The 24,114-nt window shown below is 41.7% G+C and overlaps 1 protein-coding gene across 3 annotated transcripts in view; it reads right to left on the reverse strand.

Annotated features, from left to right (window-relative positions):
• Positions 1-556: 556 nt before the first annotated feature.
• Positions 557-24,114, reverse strand: part of LOC129819712 (MAP/microtubule affinity-regulating kinase 4-like) — a 57,422-nt gene continuing 33,864 nt past the window's right edge. Inside the window, exons 7-18 of one of the 3 annotated variants that reach the window (XM_055876262.1) lie at positions 22,693-22,749; positions 20,170-20,406; positions 19,628-19,747; positions 18,351-18,450; positions 17,973-18,082; positions 17,472-17,655; positions 16,911-17,137; positions 14,641-14,744; positions 14,161-14,439; positions 11,688-11,774; positions 7,735-7,779; positions 557-7,078 (exon numbers count right to left, since the gene is read on the reverse strand). In XM_055876262.1, coding sequence (XP_055732237.1) covers positions 6,727-7,078; positions 7,735-7,779; positions 11,688-11,774; positions 14,161-14,439; positions 14,641-14,744; positions 16,911-17,137; positions 17,472-17,655; positions 17,973-18,082; positions 18,351-18,450; positions 19,628-19,747; positions 20,170-20,406; positions 22,693-22,749 — 1,902 coding nt within the window. In that variant the 3' untranslated portion in view covers positions 557-6,726. Of the gene's footprint in view, positions 7,079-7,716; positions 7,780-11,687; positions 11,775-14,160; positions 14,440-14,640; positions 14,745-16,910; positions 17,138-17,471; positions 17,656-17,972; positions 18,083-18,350; positions 18,451-19,627; positions 19,748-20,169; positions 20,407-22,692; positions 22,750-24,114 lie in introns of all 3 variants that reach the window. The other 2 variants (XM_055876255.1, XM_055876247.1) reach the window with 2 other exon arrangements.

Genomic DNA, 24,114 nt, shown 5'->3' on the forward strand with positions numbered 1-24,114 from the left:
TTCAAAAGGGTTAGCTTTCTAACAATTTACCATGTTTATGTTACTCTGGGAGTAGTTGAAAATTAACACTGGCTAACACTGCCTATTGTTGTACTTACTCTTCACTGGCGTCAAGTGTTACAGCTAAACTGCATCAGAGTAAATGTAAACTCTAATAGTGACTACATTTGAACAGTATAGGTTGTAAACGTGAAATGTTATACAAAACCAGCTCTGTGTAAATATTTTGCCTCTAATAGAATGTACCTTTTAACACCGTAGGGTGTAGAATATACTAATAGTTAAAAGTGCTGTTAAGACAGTGTAGCACTTACAGGGTATTCAAAGTGTTGTTACGAAGTAGCAAGGGCACGTTGAAGCTCACAACCTGGAGTAAACATTTATATAGCTTTGTGTGGTGGTTGTGTGTTTGCTGGGTGGTAGGTAAAGATGTTTTCCAAAAGCCTAACTGTCAAATGAAGTTATTATCAGTAGTAAGAGCAACAGCAAGAATCAACTGATGATCAATCATGCAGCAAACATAGAAATCCATTAAACAAAAAAACACACAAAGAAACAATGGCAACATCTGTGAATTTAATTTCTCATCAGCTCCATGTTTCTCACTTTCTCTCTAGACCAAAAGCAACAAGGCTTTTGGGTAACACAATCTCACATTGTTTGTTTCTGAAGGGGTCAAGGGGTGTACAGAATTAGGCGTCCAGGTCAAAATGTGTCTCTTCATCCGTTTCATTGGCCTCTATTGCATATTACATCATTTCCAAAAATAAACAGTTCCAGCATGACAATGTACATTACTTAAATACTGAGCCCCTGGGGTCATAATACTGTGTCCAACAACCATCTATACCACTGACAGTCTCTTATAGGCATACCAGCACACATTGAACTATCTTTCTGCATTTCATAGGTTTGTATTATATTCCACCTGGAAACAATGTCAGCCCATCATTTTTTCCCTTCCCCTTTACATGTTCATCAACCAGATGCTTTACTTTAATTCTTTAAAGACTTAAACAGACGTTACTATTGCTTGAACGCACCCAAGGTTTTCCTATCAGATCTGCCTGACATTTGTGTTTATCAGTGATAGGGTGAATTGAAACATCAATTAAAAAATTCAGAATTTGCAACAACACATTAGACACGTTTTACATTTTGTTATACGGGTGGAGAAAATCTGAGACTTGTGAAGTACATTTCTGAATATCCAGTGGATAATCCTTTTAAGTTACATTTGCAGAATTCAGGAAGTAAAATTGTCCAAATTGAACCAATTTCCCTGTAAGTAATAGAAGATTGACTGAAATCATTGCAATTGACCAAAAACCTGCCATTTGTACTTGGTACCATTTCTCTGTGTCCATATATATGTCCAAACACTGACTGCATTTTTATGAATAATGGATATGAATAATTTCAACCCCCCCCCCCCTCTCCCAAAAACCCAAACTTTGAAGTCATGCAGGATTGCAGGTTGGTATTGTTCCACATTGTCATTGACAGAAACTGCTTTAAACTAGAAGTACTTCCCTTGCTCTAGCTATAAATAAACCTTGAGCTCTAAGATATATACTATATATATACTCATATATTTTCTATACAGCCATAAACTGGCTGATATAAATGCAGATTTTTTATTACGATATTATTCTAAAAAATAAATAAAGTACCTGTGCAAATATCCACAAATTGAAGTGTTCACATTTAAGACATTGGCGCCCTCCAGTGGCTCGTTGTGGGCTTTGCCCGAGATTCCACTGGAAGGAGCTGATTCAAGTCAAAGCAAAGTGCATCAAGGTCTATATTACCTAATGCTAATATACACCACAATGTTATAGGACATAGAACTGACCCTCCTCAGGTCCGTGAATCTATCTGTCTGTACTGTTGAGGGCTGTGTAATGTTGTAGATTAGTATTGCTCTCCTCTATAGGGGATCCTGTCATGGGGCAGAGTAGCAGACCAAACGGCACTGAGGAGGTTCTGAAGAAATGATTTAACGACGTGTCTGTGAAGTGGATGACAGTTGGGAGGGTTTTCGAAAAACAAAACGAGAGGAGGATTGCAAAAACAAACGGACATACGGACAGCAAAATCGCTTGTGGTGAAGATTGAAATAAAAAAAGAGATCAAAAGTTAAATGACCACGTTGTTCTGACTGGTTATGTCACCATGAGCAAAAAGCCACAACTGAGATCGAGAGCATTACCAGTAAATAATCAGGCAGACATCTTGTAGCCTACATGAACATCACAGTACATCATTCATTCTTATCAGGGGGGAATGTGAGGAAGTCGTTTTTAGCTTATTTTCCAACATTGAACATGTACTATATGTAGGCATAAGGGGTGCAAGAGAGAAAACACAGCATCCCAGTCACACTGCCTTTAAGGCTCTCTCTCTAAATGACTCATCTGTGTGTCTATGCACTCCCCCTACACCTCACAGCAACCCACAGTCATCAACAGTAGACAAAACCATCTGAAGATCTGAAGATAACCAATGCAAAAAATGCTAAAGGGTGTCAGAGTTGAGGCACCGGCGTGTGTAACAGTAGAAATGGGATTGGACGGTTGCAGTTACCTCAGGAAAAAAAACGGATTTTGATGTTCACCTTCAATGTTGAAAGATAGCTGAAGATAAATCGGCAGGGCACGGAATAGAATCCCCCCAAAATTGCATTGCATCACATTGAAAGAAATATGACTTATTCCAAAACAGGCCTGGATCAAGTATTATCTCTATTTCAATATGTATATTGAGTTTCTCTGAACTATGTAGCCTATTTCAGTGGGCAAACATTGTTAAAAAAATACTACTAAAATACTTTCTCTTTTTGCCCAACGTTTAGGGCAGAGTATCTAGGGGTATTTGAAATGTTAAACAATCCTTTATTTCAACCCAGGTCTGTTTTAAATTTTGTTCACTGTGAAGCCTGACAGCTTTGCATTTTGGCAAAGCCATGTGGCGTTCAAGGGCACAATGTTCTGCAGTGAACTGCTTTTGCATTGAAAGAAAAATTGCTTTCCCAGTCACCCTTTAAGTCATTCGACATTGAGTTAAACTATTTTATGCTGAGGAACAACTAACTGTTCAACCGTTTCATGACTTGAATTCAACTCTGTTCAAGAAAGGTAAAAGGGAGAGATCAAACCATGAGAGGTAGGGGATAAAATGCTTAAAAATGGCTTGATATGATTATTGATGATGACCAGTGCCAACACAGACATTGATCCCAGCCAATCAGAGGGATAAAAGAGTTTCTCCGGAACAGGAATTTGGCAAAGGAATTACTTTCCAAGGGTGTGTGCAGGAAACCAAAGCCACAGATAGCTAAAGAGATTTGAAGGTGAAAAAACATATAGCACTACGAAGCACAGTTTTGATCTACAGTGCATTCGGAAAGTTTTCAGAAACCTTGAATATTTCCACATTTTGTTACGTTACAGCCTTATTCTAAAATGGATTGAATAAAACATTTATCATCAATCTACACACAATATCCCATAATGACAAAGCGAAAAACAGGTTTTTAAACATTTTTGCAATTGTATTAAAAATAAAAAACTGAAATATTACATTTACATAAGTATTCAGACTCTTTACTCAGTACTTTGTTGAAGCACTTTTGGCAGCGACTACAGCCTAGATTCTTCTTGGGTATGATGCTACAAGCTTGGCACACCTGTATTTGGGGAGTTTCTCCTACTTCTTCTCTGCAGATCCTCTCAAGCTCTGTCAGGTTGAATGGGGAGAGTCGCTGCACAGCTATTTTCAGGTCTCTCCAGAGATGTTCAAGCGGGTTCAAGCCTGAGCTCTGGCAGGGCCACTCAAGGACATTCAAAGACTTGTACCGAAGCTGCTCCAGCGCTGTCTTGGCTGTGTGCTTACACAGAAACCAAACCGGCCTGCGCGCGTGCGTGCGCCATCGTGCGCTATTGTACATAAATTTATTTTGTCCCCGTACACCAAACGCGATCACGACACGCAGGTTAAAATATCAAAACAAACTCTGAACCAATGACATTAATTTGGGGACAGGTCAAAAAGCATTAAACATGTATGGCAATTTAGATAGTTAGCTTGCACTTGCTAGCTAATTTGTGTTATTCAGCTAGCTTGCTGTTGCTAGCTAATTTGTCCTGGGATATGAACATTGAGTTGTTATTTTACCTGAAATGCACAAGGTCCTCTACTCTGACAATATATCCACACATAAAACAGCCAACCGGATTGTTTCTAGTCATCTCTCCTCCTTCCAGGCTTTTTCATCGTTTAATTTATATGGCAATTGGCATCTAAACTTTCATAGTTTTACCATGACAACCGGCAACAGTTCGTCATTCAATCACCCACGTGGGTATAACCAATGAGGAGATGGCATGTGGGTACCTGCTTCTATAAACAATGAGGAGATGGGAGAGGCAGGACTTGCATCGCAGACGCTCGTTGGCGCAAGCGAGCAGTGTGGGTGCAATAATTGAATAACATGGATTTCTAAATTTATTTTGCAAAGCTTGCGCACGCGACGTGTCCGGTCTGGTCAGTATATTAGGGTCATTGTCCTGTTGGAAAATGAACTTTTGCCCCCGTCTGAGGTCCTGAGAGCTCTGGAGCAGGATTTCATCAAGGATCTCTCTGTACTTTGCTCCGTTCATCTTTCCCTCGATCCTGACTAGTTTCCCAGCCCCTGCCCCTGAAAAACATCCCCACAGCATGATGCTGCAATCACCATGCTTTAACATAGGGATGGTGTCAGGTTTCCTCCAGACTTGGCGCTTGCCATTCAGGCCAAATAGTGTAGGTGCCTTTTGGCAAACTCCAAGTGTGCTGTCGTGCATTTTACTGAGGAGTGGATTCTGTCTGGCCGCACTACCATAAAGGCCTGATTGGTGGAGTGCTGCAGAGATAGTTGTCCTTCTGGAAGGTTTTCCCATCTCCAAAGAGGAACTCTGGAGCTCTGTCAGAGTGACCATTGGATTCTTGCTCAGTTTGGCCGGGTGGCCAGCTCTAGGAAGAGTTTTGGTGTTTCCAAACTTCTTCCATTTAAGAATGATGGAGACCATTGTGTTCTTGGGGCCCTTCAATGCTGCAGACAATTTTTGGTACCCTTCCACAGATCTATGCCTTGACACAATCCTGTCTCGGAGCTCTACGGACAATTCCCTCGACCTCATGGCTTGGTTTTTGCTTTGACATGCACTGTCAACTGTGGGACCTTATATAGACATTTGTGTGCCTTTCCAAATCATGGCCAATCTATTGAATTTACCACAGACGGACTCCAATCAAGTTGTAGAAACATCTCAAGGATGATCAATGGAAACAGGATGTACCTGAGCTAAATTGTTAGTATCATTGCGAAGGGGTCTGAATGTTTTATTTGTTTTATACAAATGTCTAAAAACCTGTTTTCGCTTTGTCATTATGGGGTATTGTGTGTAGATTGATGAGAAAAAATTAATGTTTTATCCATTTTAGAATGAGGCTGTAACGTAACAAAATATGAAAAAAGTCAAGGGGTGTGAATACTTCCCGAATGCACTGTACATAGATTCAGTTTTCGTATTGGCACTGATATCTAAAATGGAGCATGATATGCACCAAAGTGTATACTGCCTGACATTACACATTAACATAATAGCTTATTATGGTGTTTGGTTTGTACAATACTACAAAAGTGAAACCTATATCAGTCCAGTTAATTTATGTCATATGCATTAAGACTAACTGAGATAGATTCATGATAAGTCCAAGATAACATCCCCACCTACTACCTTTTTCAGTTGATGATGTTAGTGGAAATGGATGTGAAGGTTCCCATTGGCTGGTTCAAAGTGTCTTGTCAACTTTTCTGTCATTGCCCAATAATCCAATCCCGCCTATACTGTGCACAAATAGAAAAACAGAGTAACCTTTGATGCCGCTTGTCAAATCATTGAGTTTACTGTCTCCATATTTGTGCATATTGTCCACAGAAGTCCTTGGATGATCACTTCATCGGTATCAATGTTTAAATGGGAGAAGAAAGAGCAAAACATACATAGATGTAGGATCTTAATTTGAGCCAGTTTGCTACAGTAGGAAAATCATCCTGCAGCAACAGGAAATGTGAATTATTATGTGGATTATAATTAATGGAAATGTTTTATGGGTTGATACATTTTTCGTAAAAGAAAATAAAGTCAGAAATTTTGAAGTGGAAATTACAAACTTCAGAAGCCTTTTTAAACCTCAAATACACTACAGGTTTTACATTTCCTGTATTGCAGGAAAGTTATCCTGCAACAGATGGATCAAATCAAGATCCTATATCTGTACTGTGACACGCATCAAAGATGGCGAAACACGAGAAATGTTTTCGAGAATGTTTTTGATGTTGTCGGTACGGAGTTGGTGATCGTTAAAAAAGACAATGATACCAATCATAAAATAAATAGTCATTATGGCTAGAGTTAACAGTAAAACATTTTAAGCTGGATTCCTGTCTGATCAGGTTCCAGTGGGTGAAGCTGTTCAGTAGTAGTGGCGAGAGGGACGGGGGGTACATTTGGGTCTGGGTGGTGTAGCGATGTGGGCGGGTGGTTAGGTTGAGACTGGTGCGGAGGAGGGTAGGGCTATAGCCATGTAAGAGACAGGGGCAAATGTATTTTATCTTGAGTCCAGCCCCACGTCCCTCTTTCTCTGTATTTCTCTTTCCATCCTTCTCAACCCCCATTATATTCAGAGTTCAAGGTCCTTTGAGATTTGCATGGCGATGTCCCGGAAAACGAGCGGTGCTCCCCAAAGTCGTGTATAGCGCACCCCGTTGGAAGTCTTATTGTTGGAGGCACTCCCCCCTGTGGAGAGGTGGCACACCTCTGCCTTGAAGGCCACGCAACCGCCGGACGCCCCGTGGGTGCAGGAGAGCAGGAAGGGGCCGGCGTGGTGGACCTGGCAGCCGCAGCCCCGTGCCGCCTCCCGCAGAGCCAGCACCACCTCCGCTGGGTCCCGCCGCCCCCGGGGTACCCTCAGATTCCAGCCACATCCGATGGCCCAGGGCTCGGCCGCTTTTTGATGCCCAGATAAATGGCGACTGGTGACCAGAAAGGGAGAGCGACAGAAAAAAGAAAGAGAAAGGACAGAGTGGTGGGAGAGTCAAAGAAAAAGGAGGAGAGAAGAGTTGTTAGAGGGAAAGTGGTGGGTAAGGAGAAAAGAAAGTGAGAATGGGTGGTTGAATCTAGTAAAGGCCCAATGCAGCCATTTTTATATCAATATCAAATCATTTCTGGGTAACAATTAAGTACCTTACTGCAATATATTTCCATAAAAAATGCCCAAAATTGCTTTTTTAGCAAAAAACTATTTCTCAATCAAGAATTTTGCTAGGAGTGGGGAGGGGGAAACTGAACATTAGCTGTTATTGGCAGAGAGGTTTGGAACTCTATTTGTTATAGGTCTCTTTACCAATTTACCGAATGGTGATGTCACCATTGCAAGCAAAAACCAACGATGCAAGCCTGATGATTAGAAGGTCCTGTGTATATTGTATTTTCAACCAGAAACTATCAGAAAATAACACTGATAAACATTTTTGACAGCACTGGGCCTTTAAATCTAAGAATGAATTTTCAGTTAATGTGAGCAAGTTTACTGTCTGAAACATGACAACAACCTAACACGGTTATGTTGGGGTTATAGATGAGGTGACAAAGGGTTGCCGGATATACTGACCTTGTGACATGTACTGACCTTGTGACCGCAGATCGGCAGATTCCCTCAGGTTCATTTGTGACCCTGCGTAGAGAACACACACACACACACAGTTAAATGGGGAATCAGAGAGGTGTTTTATGGAAGATGCAGTTCCATGTCCACCAAGTACACAGAGAGAGTCACCATCTATCCACAATACTGTGAAGCCATTCAAAAAGAAAGGAAAGGAAATCATAGAGTGAGGACAAGCAAACGACAGCGACAAAAAACTCCAGGTATTCATTGGTCGTACGTTGCGTCACAATATTGTTATGTAAGTTCTATATTGAGGGCTGACTCCCGAGTGAACATTCTACTCAATGCATTGTCAACTGCTGTTGATTAACGTTTCTAAAGGAGGCAAATAATTAGTAGGAAAACCTTTTGTCATCATTGTGATTAGAGGTCGACCGATTAATTAGGGCCGATTTCAAGTTTTCATAACAATCGGTAATCTGCATTTTTGGACACCGATTATGGCCGATTACATTGCACTCCACGAGGAGACTACGTGGCAGGCTTGACTACCTGTTATGCGAGTGCAGCAAGGAGCCAAGGTAAAGTGCTAGCTAGCATTAAACTTATCTTATACAAAACAATCAATCTTAACATAATCACTAGTTAACTACACATGGTTGATGATATTACTGGTTTATCTAGCTTGTCCTGCGTTGCATATAATCGATGCGGTGCCTGTTAATTTATCATTGAATCACAGCCTACTTCGTCAAACGGGTGATTTAACAAGAGCATTCGCGAAAAAAGCACTGTCGTTGCACCAATGTACCTAACCATAAACATCAACGCCTTTCTTAAAATCAATACACAAGTATATATTTTTAAACCTGCATATTTAGTTAATATTGTCTGCTAACATGGATTTCTTTTAACTAGGAAAATTGTGTCACTTCTCTTGCGTTGTGTGCAACAGAGTCAGGGTATATGCAGCTGTTTGGGCTGCCTGGCTCGTTGTGAACTGTGTGAAGACCATTTCTTCCTAACAAAGAAAGCCAACTTCGCCAAACGGGGAATGATTTAACAATTTCAAAAAAAGCACAATCGTTACACGAATGTATCGAACCATAAACATCAATGCCTTTCTTAAAATCAATACACAGAAGTATACATTTTTAGACCTGCATATTTAGTTAAAAGAAATTCATGTTAGCAGGCAATATTACCTAGGGAAATTTGACTTCAAGCCTATCTTGACTTCAAGCCTATCAACTCCCGAGATTAGGCTGGCAATACTAAAGTATCTATTAGAACATCCAATAGTCAAAGGTATATGAAATACAAATGATGTAGAGAGAAAAAGTCCTATAATAACTACAACCTAAAACCTCTTACCTGGGAATATTGAAGACTCATGTTAAAAGGCACCGCCAGCTTTCATATGTTCTCATGTTCTGAGCAAGGAACTTAAGCGTTAGCTTTTTTACATGGCACATATTGCACTTTGACTTTCTTCTCCAACACTTTGTTTTTGCATTATTTAAACCAAATTGAACATGTTTCATTATTTATTTTAGACTACATTTATTTTATTGATGAATTATATTAAGTTAAAATAAAAGTGTTCATTGTTCATTCAGTATTGTTGTAATTGTCATTATTACAAATTTATATATATATAAATCAGCCAATTAATCGGTATCGGCTTTTTTTGGTCCTCCAATAATCGGTATCGGCGTTGAAAAATCATAATCGGTCGACCTCTAATTGTGATATCTTCATATTACCTTTAGATGCAGTATAATGTTAGCTAGCTAGATAAGCGTGAGGGGAGAGCACCGGATTTAAGCTAACGTTAGCATTGCTAGGTATTTTTAACAAACTTTGCTAGCTAATAAAAACATTGTCATCTGTCCAAAGTAAATTTAACAACATCATGGCGATGACAAAATTGTTTCCTACTTATTATTTGCCTACTATTAATGTTATTATATGTTCATGCCACTACAGTATACTGTAAAGACGAAACAATCATTAGCCTCTGTTCAGAATGACTGGGCACCACTCGACATTCAGGAGCCACTATGGCTGACAGCATCTTGAGAATGTTGACAACAATGTGGTGAAAAAAAGCACTGTCGAGGTCAGGTGACGTAGTTGCAATCCATGTATACAGGTCAGAGTATGGAGTGATATTAGTGCAACATACTTTTTTATTGGCACTAATATCACTCCGTATCAGAGCTCCCTGACTTGCACAACAGAGTCAAATAATAACGCTGTATCAATATAAGAAATTAATAAACAACCTCAAGCATCTCATATTGTGTTTGTTCATTGAGAACAGTAAACTGTACTGATGTGATTACTTTCCATGTCTTTTAAGGTGAGAGGTGGGAGAATCCACAGCAGTGTAAATGTTGGTGTGACACCAACTGTCCATCACTATCAATTTCACCTAGGGTTGCAAAGATACCGGATATTTACCAAAGTTACCGGAATCTTCTGTACTTTTTGTAATTAAAACGTATTCTATGGCAATCTATGGTAATTAGGATTTTTTTTGTTCATATATAGTATTCATTTTTTGTTGTTAATCTGTGTCCATATTGTCCATGAGTTTCTAGTGGATCGACCAAAAGGGTTCAAGAGAAAATAGCTAAATTAATGAAAAAATCATATAATTAAGAATTGCATTATTTTCTATTAACTCTGCAACTCTTACAACTATTGACTTTTTTCACAACTGCCATCATTTCGGCACAAAAATATTTTCAAAAAAGACATTGACATAGTAAAATAAATAAAAGTGTGTACATTTAAAAATATACATATATTTCATGCTGAAACCCTCATATTAAACACCAATGGTATTCACTAAGTTGATGGTTTATATTTAGGATGATTTTTTACAGCTTTGTCATTGTAATTAAAAAATAATAATATTATATTTTCTCTATTTTACATGCAGTGATGTAGTGGTAAAATGTAAAAAATACAGTGGTTAAACTGTATAGGAACAAAAAAAAATGGCTAAACTGCATTTACTTACATTTACCCTCCACTACACCACTGTTTACGTGTGATAAGGCCACATAGTTCCATAGGTAATTAGAGACACCTGTGATAAACTGAAATACCAAAAACGCCACTACAGTAGATAGTCATCTGATAAAATGCGCCCAAAAAATCTGGTAGTTTACTGGTAAACTTTGAACGTTTCCGGTAATATACCCTCCCTTTGCAACCCTAATTCCACCACACAACAAAGATAATCCTCATGCCCGGGAATCAACTGTCATTCAAAATAAAATCAAAAACAAAGTAGACCTAATCCACTACGACGGTGCCCATGGAACAAATACTTATTTTAACAGAAGCCCAATGTACAATAAAGGCAACATAACACTTTCATAACAATGCCATAACAGATGTCATAGGTGTCAGTTTATGACAAATGCCTTTACACTGTCAAAATGACACAGACTATGTTAACTGTAGATTAGCCAATCGTCTAGCAAAACTGCAATAGTTAATTCATGGTTTGTGTCGTGACAGTTTAAAGTCAGTTGCAGCAAGTCAAAACTGTTTATGACACGTCATTGTAATGACAGTGTTATGTAGCCCTTATGATGCAGGATTCAAGTAAAGTGTTACCCCCAAGACAATAGATGACAACCCTGCACAAGGGTATGCCAAAGGAATTAACAGAGAGCTGCAGAACAAAGACAAGTGGGTAGACAGGCAGGCATACAGACAGGTAAGTACTAGGCAAATTAGACAGGTCGGTAAGACATTGACAAACAGGTAGGCATGCAGACAAACAAAAAGGTATGTAACAGACAGGCAGACAGATAAGTAAGTAAACAGGGACACAGACAGGCGCGCACACACACACACACACACACACACACACACACACACACACACATCCAGTAGGTTAGGCAGGCGGACATGCAGACATGCAGGCAGACAGAAGCTAGTATCATGGGAACTTACTAACTGTTTTTGATCCCTGGGGAAGGGTACAACCCGAGACTGATTTGTTTGAGCCCTGGCGCTTAGAGGGGTCAAGATTGACCCTGATGTAAGGAGAGGAAGAGGAAGAGCAAGAGAGAGAAATAGAAAAAATAAAGGGGAGAGGAGGGGGAGAAAGACAATATAATTTAATCATGGCCAAGGGAGTGGTGGATAACAGGGCAGCTGTAGCTGATTGGCATGGAGGAAGCACATGCTTCATTACATTATATATACAGTACCAGTCGAAAGTTCAGACATACCTACTCATTCAAGGGTTTTCTATATTTTTACTATTTTCTACATTGTAGAATAATAGTGAAGACGTCAACACTATGCGATAACACATATGGAGTCATGTAGTAACCAAAAAAGTGTTAAACAAATCAGAATATATTTGATATTTGAGATTCTTCAAAGTAGCCACCCTTTGCCTTGATGAATGCTTTGCACACTCTTGGCATTCTCTCAACCAGCTTCATTGGGTATTGGGTAATCACCTGGAATGCATTTAAATTAACAGGTGTGCCTTGTTAAAAGTTAATTTGTGGAATTTCTTTCCTTTCTAAATGAGTTTGAGCCAATCAGTTGTGTTTTGACAAGGTAAGGGTGATATACAGAAGATAGCCCTATTTGGTAAAAGACCAAGTCCATATTATGGCAAGAATAGCTCAAATAAGCAAAGAGAAATTAAAGTCCATCATTACTTTAAGACATGCAGGTCAGTCAATGCGGAAAGTTTCTTCAAGTGCAGTCGCAAAAACCATCAAGCGCTATGATGAAACTGGCTCTCATGAGGACCGCCACAGGAAAGGAAAACCCAGAGTTACCTCTGCTATAGAGGATTAGTTCATTAGAGTTACCAACCTCACAGCCTTCACAGAGTTCAAGTAACAGACACATCTCAACATCAATTGTTCAGAGGAGACTGCGTGAATTAGGTCTTCATGGTTGAATTGCTGCATAGAAACCACTACTAAAGGACACCAATAATAAGAAGAGACTTGCATGGGTAAAGAAACACGAGCAATGGACATTAGACCGGTGGAAATCTGTCCTTTGGTCTGATGAGTCCAAATTTGAGATTTTCGGTTCCAACCGCTGTGTCTTTGTGAGACGCAGAGTAGGTGAACGGATGATCTCAGCATGTGTGGTTCCCACCGTGAAGTATAGAGGAGGAGGTGAAATGGTGGGAAGGTGCTTTGCTGGTGACACTGTCTGTGATTTATTTCGATTTCAAGGCACACTTAACCAGCATGGCTACCACAGCATTCTGCAGCGATATGCCATCGCATCTGGATTGCACTTAGTGGGACTATCATTTGTTTTTCAACAGGACAATGACCCAACAGACCTCCGGGCTGTGTAAGGGCTATTTGAGATGGTTTGGGATGAGTTGGGCCGCAGAGTGAAGGAAAAGCAGCCAACAAGTGCTCAGCATATGTGGGAACTGCTTCAAGACTTTTGGAAAAGAAATCAAGGCGAAGCTGGTTGAGAGAATGCCAAGAGTGTGTAAAGCTGTCATCAAGGCAAAGGGTGGCTACTTTGAAGAATATAAAACATAAAAAAAACTTTTTGGGTAACTACATGATTCCATATGTTTTATTTCATAGTGTTGATGTCTTCACTATTATTTGAAATGTAGAAAATAGTAAAACTAAAGAAAAACCCTTGAATGAGTAGGTATGTCCATACTTTTGACTGGTACTGTATGTGATTATATATAATAGCTGAGGCCAGGGAGAGCTGGGTAAATCCAAGGAAAGAGGTTGTTCTTGGTCCAGCAGGCCAAGGTAAAAACGTATTTAGCTCCGTTTCCAATGTCAGGACCCAGGGCTGTGACTTGTAACGTTTTGCAACGGAGAATGAATATCTGTGATCTTCTTGAACAACTTCAGGTAGTAGGCCTCCCTCCCCTGTTTCCCATTCTAAACATGACCCTGGTCCAAGACTACCTGCTTGTGAGTTTTGAGGCAGGTGTTACAGAGGTGACTACTACTATTAACTAAGTTGATTATCCCCTTCATTTTGTGGATGAGCGTTACTATGGTGAATGTTACTATGGTGAATGTTACTATGGTGAATGTTACGGAGGTGACTGTTACGGAGGTGACTGTTACGGAGGTGACTGTTACGGAGGTGACTGTTACGGAGGTGACTGTTACGGAGGTGACTGTTACGGAGGTCACTGTTACGGAGGTCACTGTTACGGAGGTCACTGTTACGGAGGTCACTGTTACGGAGGTCACTGTTACGGAGGTCACTGTTACGGAGGTCACTGTTACGGAGGTCACTGTTACGGAGGTCACTGTTACGGAGGTCACTGTTACGGAGCTGACTGTAACGGAGCTGACTGTAACGGAGCTGACTGTAACGGAGCTGACTGTAACGGAGCTGACTGTAACGGAGCTGACTGTAACGGAGCTGACTGTAACGGAGCTGACCGCTTACCTGCGTGTGAGTTTGGAGGTGAGTTTGGTAAAGAGGTTGGAAGTGGCGCGGCTGCGGGCGTGCGGCAGTGGACTGGCGTCGTGGTGGGACAGCGTGGGGGAGGTGGGCGGGGCCAAGTAGACAGGCGGGCCCCGGTCCCTCAACTGGCCCCCGTGAAAAGTGCTCCGAATCGTGGAGCCCCGTGTTAGACGGCAGCGCTCACCAGAGGAGGAGGAGGCCCCGGCCCCGGAGATGCTCAGGGTGGAGGGGGAGGTGGGGGGTAGGCGGTGGGACAGGGAGCTGGAGGAGACAAGCAATTAGAATTAGACAAATGTTACAGTCCACACAAAGTGGACATTTGTCTTTGGCTTCACAATAACATGGTTGACATAAAAAACAACAACACTAAAAACATCATCATCAGGGGATATGAGGGGACATCTTTTCGAGACTCTCTCTCTCGCTCTTCCTCTCCCTCCCTTGTCCTTCCATGTTCTTTACCTGTTCTCCTTGCCATTCTGCAGCAGGGAGTGTCTGTCGGTGCTGGAGCGGTCCGTGCAGACGTATGTGTTCCGGCGGGTCATAGCACTTCCCGGGATATTGTTCTGGGAAAGTAGGAGGGCGGGATCAGAACAAATGTCCAAATCAGACATTACCAATAGTTACAAGTTGTCACTGCATACTACCAAAGTGAAGTACTCAATGGCTGGTTCCAAATGTTCATACTTGCGTTCTAAATAGTAGGCTGATTGGGAATGTGAAAATATAAGGTTTTATAGTATGTGAAATGTAGAAAATGTTGTATGCTTTAAAGTTGGTCTCCTTAGTTGCTACATCCATTTTTTATTTGTTAGTTTTTTTGGCACAGTACCCCATCAGAACCTAAAATACAAGTATATTTTTATCCAATGTTTGTAAACAATATAAATTAAACAAACAATTTATAGCCTCAAAGCATTGTTAAAACTATCATTTTGATATCACGGTGTAACGTGTGTCGTCGGATGAAGAAGGAGACCAAGGTGCAGCGTGGTAGGCGTTGATGATTTTTAATAACCTGAACACCGCAACAAAATAACAAAGTAGAAAAAACGAAAGCGCACAGTTCTGTCAGGCAACAAAACAGCTAAACAGTAAATAACTCCCCACAAAACCCAAACGGAAAATGACAACCTATATATGATCCCCAACCAGAGACAACGATAGACAGCTGCCTCTGATTGGGAACCATACTCAGCCAAAAACACAAAGAAATAGAAAACATAGATTCTCCCACCCGAGTCACACCCTGACCTAACCAAACATAGAGAATAAATAAGGATCTCTAAGGTCAGGGCGTGACACACGGATTGTCAGTCCTGGCTTCCATAACTCTGTCTATGAATTTGAGAGTGGTTACATTTCTCCAGGTCCATCCCTCCGCTTTTTACAAAAATACAGGCAGGGTGACCCAATTGAACCCAATTGAACCCATTAGATGACGCCTTCTCAGTATGCGTGAGCCTTGTATGTTGACATATATTGCTTACTGCATACATTTTAACTAAACATTATGTTCTAAATTGTATGTAGTAAGATTAGTACACAGAATGTAGTTTTAGTAAATAGTAGGTGAGGCATATTTTGGACACGGCCTATATACCAGGAAATATTATATATAAACCTATGTGTACTAACAGGAGCCGTATAGCTAGCGACCATTTTCTAACCTAGAGTACGTCTGAAATGGCACCCTATGCCCTGTATAGTAATGCACTACTTAGGGCAGTGATCACCAACCACGCTTTGCTTTCCTATTATTTGTTTTGCACTGTGGACACTGTGCACTTGATTCAGCAGTCCTAGCACTGGGAAGGCAAATTCTTCCCATTTTGAACCATTTCATGTGTCTGACAGTAGAACTCTGCCTATCCGGCAGGCCCAGAGAGCAAACCTAGAGCACCTTACCACTGGCCAATCAGATATCTCAGATCACCGTGTCTGCACAGCCTCGAGCGCACAGCAAAGTTGATACTGTGAGATTTCATTTATTTTAAAATCATGACTAGAGAGAGACTCTGTTTTTAAGAGTAAGTTCATGTTTAAGTTGTTTTTCAACACTGTCAACACTTCATTCAAAACTTTTAGAAGCCATAAGATGTGCGTTCTCCCTTCTTCCACTCACGTTACAACAAGCACGACAGCTGCAATGAATGAGTATAGCAAAATGTTCCCGATAAGCTTGCCTTGTTATTATTAGCGAATATTTCACTTTCTTTGGTCATAGTAGTAACAACATGAATGTGTACATGAGGCAGAAATAATGCAGTGCGACTTGAGTTTCACCATCTGCTGGAAAAATGTGTTTCCTTTTCTCACAGGAGGGTTCAAATCAAATCTGAGAGGTAGAGCTCGGCTTGCATTTTGACTCAGAAAGTGATCTTGACTCAGAAAAGGCTGGTGACCACCAACTTAGGGAACAGGGGGCCATTTAAAACGCAGAGCTTGAAACAGAAATCTTTGCTAGTGTGCATCCTAAATGGCACCCTATTCTCTGTATAGTAATGCACTACTTAGTAAACAGCACAGGAGGTTGGTGGAACCTTAATTGGGGAGGACGGGCTCGTGGTAATGACTGGAGCGGAATGAGTGGAATGGTTGATGCCATTCAATTTGCGCCGTTCCGGACATTATTATGAGCCGTCCTCCCCTCAGCAGCCCCCACTGGGGAATAGGGTTCCATTTCAAATGCAGCCCTATTAACCCCCCCCTTCCCAACCCACCATTCCTACCTCACTGTTTCTCACTGTGGTGGCCGTCATCTCCTTGCGGCGGTCGGGGATCTCTGACTTGTTGGGATTATTAGCACTGCTGACCATGGGGCTGGAGGGGGGCAGCGAGCGACTGCCCATCACACTGCAGCTGGCCTTACGCGGTGGCATGCGCCCCTCCCGCAGCTCCCGGTCACCCGTGCTGGTGGGGCTCCGCTTGGGGTGCATGACGGGCATGGACGGCCCGCCTGAGGGGCGAACACACATGTTAACACTGCCACACAGACACAGAGACATATATACACACACATGCACACACAGGGCACGCACACATATACACGCGTGTGTACACAGGCACGGACAAAGACACATATGCGCACGTACGCACGCACGCACCCACACACACTTAGTCAGTGGCCAGGACAGGAGCTGAGTATATGGGGCAGATATGAGACCAGGTGAGGAAAGGTAGAGTACAGTGAAATCTACAGTAGAAGGGTTAGGGTTAGGGTTAGAGTAGACCAGAGGGTACAGTAGAAGGTACAGTGGAATATACAGTAGAAGGCACAGTAGAACTCTCACAGAAGTCACTGTGCCGCCGCTGCCTGTGATAGGTGGAGGTGCTGCGCTGGGTCTTGCTGTGCGAGGAAGAGGAGGAAGAGGAGCCTGCAGTAGCCGAGGAGTGTTTGTTGGTCCCGTTGGTGATGGGGCTGGGCCGGATCCGTGCCAGGGACAGGGTACTGGCCGAACGAGACTCGCTGCCATCCTGTTACCAAGACAACCACCTCCTTTTAGCCTGCTGCATGGACTGAATATGGAGCCACCAAGAGCATTGTGGCTTTCTGTGTACCGGTATGTTGTTTTACTTCAAATTCACATAATATGGCTATATAAATATCAAAATACCTCTATTGTTTGCCTAAAGAATTATTAATCAAATAAACATTTTAATATGTCCTTACAAAATAACACATTCTTACCTAATTCGAGCATACATACTGATTACTAGGGCTTGCTGTGTATTTCTGTATAGATCATTGATATCGTGTGCTGCCATCTGGTGGCCAGGCCCAGACATCTCACCTCGTTCTTGAGGCCCAGCAGTAGATAAGTTGCGGTGACCTCATTGTACTTCTGGTTGAACAGAGCGTCCTTGATCTCCTCTGGAGTGAAGCCCATCCCCACCATCACCTCTGAGGACCACAAATGAGGGGAGATGAGGAAAAAGAAGGCAGACATTTTGGAAATAATTTTAAGCTAATGTTCCTGCTGAATTTCAGGAACAGATTTAAACTAGGACTTAGATATACATATATCTGAAATGTGTTTCATGAGAATGTCAGATCGGCATCAAGTGACCTGTCTAAAGATGTCATGAGAGCCAAAATGAAAGAGTAACACATTGCCCTTAGAGCAAAAATGGTGGATGGCAACCCAGTGGCCTGAACATAGCTAGCTCACCTATGCGACTAGTGTCACTGTAGTCCTCGACAGGCTCTATATGGGGCTTCAGGGAATCCTCATCATACCCTGCGTTTATCCACTTGTCCTTCATGACTTGCTGTGGCATCACAACAAGATTCAATGTTAGAAAGTAAAGTTGGAAATTGTGTGTGCATGTGTGATTGTGTGTGTGTAATGTGTGTGTGTGTAATGTGTGTGTGTGTGTGGTGTGTGTGTGTGTGTGTGTCAGTGGAGGCTCCTCAGAGGAGGAACATCTAGAAATCCTAAAAATAGAGAATTGTTTTTAGGTAAAACTATACTAAATGTATACACGTCACCAAATAACTGATTAAAACACACTGTTTTGCAATGAAGGTCTACAGTAGCCTCAACAACACCCTCTAGGTTAGCACCCTTGTGTAGCTGGAGGACACTATTTTCCGTCCTCTTCTGGGTACATTGACTTCAATACAATGGTGCTCACCCCCTTCCATAGACTTACACAGTAATTATGATGACTTCTGGAGAACATCCTCCAACCTATCATAGAATTAATCTAGTGCTGAAATCATAAGCTACAGCTAGCTAGCAATGTAGTGTATGAAGCGGGGTAAGTAGTTGACTCAAAGAGAGAGAAAGACAATACTTGAACAGTTTTGAACAAATGAATTTCTTCAAAATATAAGGAGAAGCAAAGAGAGAGAGGTTTCTCCAATTTGATTTGATTTGGTGTGGAAAATTGTATTTGATTTGGTGTGTATGTATGTATGTATGTATGTATGTATGTATGTATGTATGTATGTATGTATGTATGTATGTATGTATGTATGTATGTATGTATGTATGTATGTATGTATGTATGTGTGTGTGTGTGTGTGTGTGTGTGTGTGTGTGTGTGTGTGTGTGTGTGTGTGTGTGTGTGTGTGTGTGTGTGTGTGTGTGTGTGTGTGTGTGTGTGTGTGTGTGTGTGTGTGTGTGTGTGTGTGTGTGTGTGTTGGGGTGTTGGGGATGTAAGTGATATTCATGTTATGGTGGTTTGGTGCTTTATTACATGTTGGGCTATTAGTGTGTGACATATACTGCTGTTATTATTCCCTTTTTACCGAACTGAGACAAACCAAACCAAGCCAAACCGAGCTGTACTGGGATGGCATGGTTACAAATCCACTATAATTGCTGAAACTACGTAGCAAAGTTCAATGTGAAAAGAAAATATCCAATCCAGAACAGTACGGTTTGGGTTGGTCCTATAGTGTGAATCAGGCATTGGTGTTGGGGGGGTTGGTCCTCCTCACATCTAGGGTGCAGCGCTTGGTAGGGTTGAGCACCAGGAACCGGCGTAAGATCCCCTCGCAGTCGGTGGACATGTAGAAGGGCACGCGATACTTCCCTCTCAGGACGCGCTCACGAAGCTCCTATAGGATGCGATGGAGAAGAGAGGTTAAGGTAAAGGTCAGAGGTTAAGGGTTAGTGTCAGTCGGTGGACATGTAGAAAGGCACACGCAACTTTCCCCTCAGGATGTGCTCACGCAGCTCCTGTGGGCAGTGACAAACACACACGTTTTTAAGCACACGACGAACACACACTAAACCTACACTGTCAACCACAGATCAAAAACACATTGCAACCCAGACACATACCAACACAGACATACAGTACAGTAGAAATAAGACACCCATTGCGCACTAAATGCACTCTGCACAACACTATAACCTATGAAGCATTCGAATTACCAGCCACACAGACACACTGCCCCCACCTCTCCCCACACACGCATATACAGCGTATACAGCATGTCTCCCAGACTCCAGACGTCCACCTCTAACAAACACACACCTTGAGGTTCTGCCCGTCGAAGGGCAGCGACCCTGACACCAGCGTGTACAGTATGACCCCCAGGCTCCAGACATCCACCTCGGGCCCGTCGTATTTCTTCCCCTGGAACAGTTCCGGGGCGGCGTAGGGTGGAGAGCCACAGAACGTGTCCAGCTTGTTGCCCAGCGTGAACTCGTTGCTGAAGCCGAAGTCGGCGATCTTGATGTTGGCGTTGGCGTCCAGCAGGAGATTCTCGGCCTGGAGAAGGGACGGAGGGAGGATAGGGAGGGGGTAGGGTGAGGGGAGGAAGAGAAGGAGGGAGGGGTGTAAGAAGGCATGGAGGAGAGGGATGGAGGGAGGAGATGGAGGGGGAGAAAGAGAGCATGTCATATAGGATTTTAGGCTATAGGATATATTATAGATAAGTACACCGGAAACACTGGGAGGAGAAGTGACTCACATTCCATCTGTCTGTGTTTATGTTTAAGGATGTAAATATCCAATAATAATCACAATACCTGTAAAACTTCAATTAATAGCCCAGGCGTTTATTTGCTTAAATCACTGAACACAACAGTTGCTTATTAGAGACACACTTCTAGTTGAGCCAGGTGTCAATTTCCTTAAAGCGCAAAGCTTTTCCTCATTTGCATAGTTATTTGGTTAACAGTCACTTCCCTCATTTTAATAAATGTCTTAATTTGCTGCACTCATGTGTTATTGTTTACACACACACATTTATTTTGTCTTAGTATGCCTCTATTAAAACCTTTTTTTTTATTTCCTTGACAATAATTATTCTCCTCTGACTGTGCATTTTTGGCAGTTTTAACTTTCGCCATTAGATATGTGTTTGTCCCACCTAGCTATTTTAAGATGAACGCATTAACTGTAAGTAGCTCTGGATAAGAGCGTCTGCTAAATGTGACCGGTTTCCGGAAACTAGGCGTATGTCATAAGTCACGACTTCACAGGAGAGCCATTTTAACATTTATTTTTATCAAAATGTGTTTTTTGGCAGAAATGCCTTCTGAAACATGTTAACTTTCATATGCCTTGATAACAAACTTGTATGCCATCTGTAAATACAATCAACATTGTTACATTACGAGCCTTATTGGTTAAGCCAGCCACAGAAAAAGTCAGCAACCTTCCCACTAGTAATGATTGGCTGAGATAATGAGCGGGCTGGATATGCCGAGAGAGGAGTTCGGATTGGTCTGCCATATAGAAGGCTTGTGTCTATTTGAGCTGATCAGTCTGTGTTGGTAATCCTGTCGAACGTGGCTTTAAAAAATATATATTGCGTAGTAGAACTGCATAAGTGTTGCTCTCCACTTTCTGGAGGATCAAGTTTTGAAATCAGTGGAATTAGAGTATGATAGCTAAAGAAATGGAGAAAACCCTTGCCTCTGGATTATATCTTCAAACTAAGGGCAACCGTGGCATGGTATCCATGACAGGGAGACGCGTCCATCATGTATGATGATGTATACAGGTAGGATAGTCTAGCTTTAGCTAGCTACATTTTCAGATATTACACATTTCTAATTTTGACAGAAAGTGGTTTCATTTCAAGCTATAGAGTACTGTTAACATTAGCTGGCTGGCTCTCTAGCTAGCAGACGTTATTATTCGTATCCCAGCGCCGTTTGCTTTTCTAGTTAGACTAATGTTAGCTAGCTAACATTGAACCTGGTTGGTTAGCACCCAGCATATTCATGCAGGGTAGTAATGACATGATTTGGCACTATGTTCATTGTTGTTTAACTAGCTAATGTTAGCTGGCTGGCTCGTTAGCTAATGTTACGTGACATGTGTGACCTTTCACGTTGTTTAACTAGCTAGGTTCATTGTTTACCTAGCTAACTAGCTACATGTCTTGAGCTAAAGTGTACTTTTAGCTAGCTAGCTAACGTTAGCTGGCTGGCTCCTTAGCTGATGTTATTATTTGTATCCCAGAGCCGTTTGCTTTTCTAGTTAGAGCCTAATGTTAGCTAGCAAACATTGAACCTCATTGGTTAGCTCCCAACATATTCATGCAGGGTAGTAATGACATGATTTGGCACTATGTTCATTGTTGTTTAACTAGCTAACGTTAGCTGGCTGGCTCGTTGGCTAACGTTACGTGACGTGTGTGATCTTACACGTTGTTAACCTGGCTAGGTTCATTGTTTACCTAGCTAGCTAGCTACATGTCTTAAGGCCGGTGTCAGTAAACGTCTGCAAAAAAAGCGTAATGAAATTGTTGCCAGCGGAGCTGGTTAGGCTGTTTTCATATTATCCAGAGGTAAACAAATAATCAACCAGAGAGTCAAGTGTGCGCTCTGAATGCACCGAGAGCTAAATGAGATAGGTGGGGCTAAAGGGTGTGAACGGTGCTGAATGGGTATAGACAAAAAGGAGCTCTTCACTAGATACCAAAACATTCAAAGGCCATTGTCTCAAAAGTGAGTTTACAAGCTTCCAGGTGGTGGGTCACAAAATAAAAGGTACATGTAAATTGCCATTCAATCACGCTCTATAAAATGTCCGCATTCTTACCTTCAAGTCTCGGTGGACAATGTTCTTCATGTGGCAGTAGTGGACAGCAGACACGATCTGGAGGACAGAGAGACAGGTTAGCAGACAGACGGACAGACAGACAACCTGACACACAGACATACAGTTGAAGTCGGAAGTTTACATACACTTAGGTTGGAGTCATTAAAACTCGTTTTTCAACCACTCCACAAATTTCTTGTTAACAAACTATAGTTTTGGCAAGTCTACTTTGTGCATGACACAAGTCATTTTTCCAACAATTGTTTACAGACAGATTATTTCACTTACAATTCACTCTATCACAATTTCAGTGGGTCAGAAGATCACATACACTAAGTTGACTGTGCCTTTAAACAGCTTGGAAAATTCCAGAAAATGATGTCATGGCTTTAGAAGCTTCTGATAGGCTAATTGACATAATTTGAGTCAATTGGAGGTGTACCCGTGGATGAATTTCAAGGCCAACCTTCAAACCCAATGCCTCTTTGCTTGACAGCATGGGAAAATCAAAAGAAATCAGCCAAGACCTCAGAAAAAACATTGTAGTCTGGTTCATTCTTGGGAGCAATTTCCAAACGCCTCAAGGTACCATGTTCATATGTACAAACAATAGTACGCAAGTATAAACACCATGGGACCACGCAGCCGTCATACCGCTCAGGAAGGAGACGCGTTCTGTCTCCTAGAGATGAACGTACTTTGGTGCGAAAAGTGCAAATTAATCCCAGAACAACAGCAAAGGACCTTGTGAAGATGCTGGAGGAAACAGGTACAAAAGTATCTATATCCACAGTAAAACGAGTCCTATATCGACATAACCTGAAAGGCCACTCAGCAAGGAAGAAGCCACTGCTCCAAAACCGCCATAAAAAAGCCAGACTACGATTTGCAACTGCACATGGGGACAAAGATCAACTTATTGTGGGAAGCTTGTGGAAGGCTACCCGAAATGTTTGACCCAAGTTAAATAATTTAAAGGCAATGCTACCAAATACTAATTGAGTGTATGTAAACTTCTGACCCACTGGGAATGTGATGAAAGAAATAAAAGCTGAAATACATAATTCTCTCTACTATTATTCTGACATTTCACATTCTTAAAATAAGGTGGTGATCCTAACTGACCTAAAACAGGGAATTTTTACTAGGATTAAATGTCAGGAAATGTGGAAAAACTGAGTTGAAATGTATTTGGCTAAGGTGTATGTAAACTTCTGACTTCAACTGTACATACACAGACAGACAGATAGACAGGTTAGCAGGCGGCCAGTCAGCTAGCAAGCCAAATGGAAAAGGAAGACAGAAAGACAAACAGAGGCAGACAGACAAGACAGAGATGTACAGACAGACACAGATAGAAAGTTTAGCGGCCAGCCAGACAGTCAACTAGACAAAGACAAATAGACAGACAAACAGACAGAC

This window comes from Salvelinus fontinalis, chromosome 2, assembly GCF_029448725.1.
Source record: "Salvelinus fontinalis isolate EN_2023a chromosome 2, ASM2944872v1, whole genome shotgun sequence".
Taxonomy (NCBI): Eukaryota; Metazoa; Chordata; class Actinopteri; order Salmoniformes; family Salmonidae; genus Salvelinus; species Salvelinus fontinalis.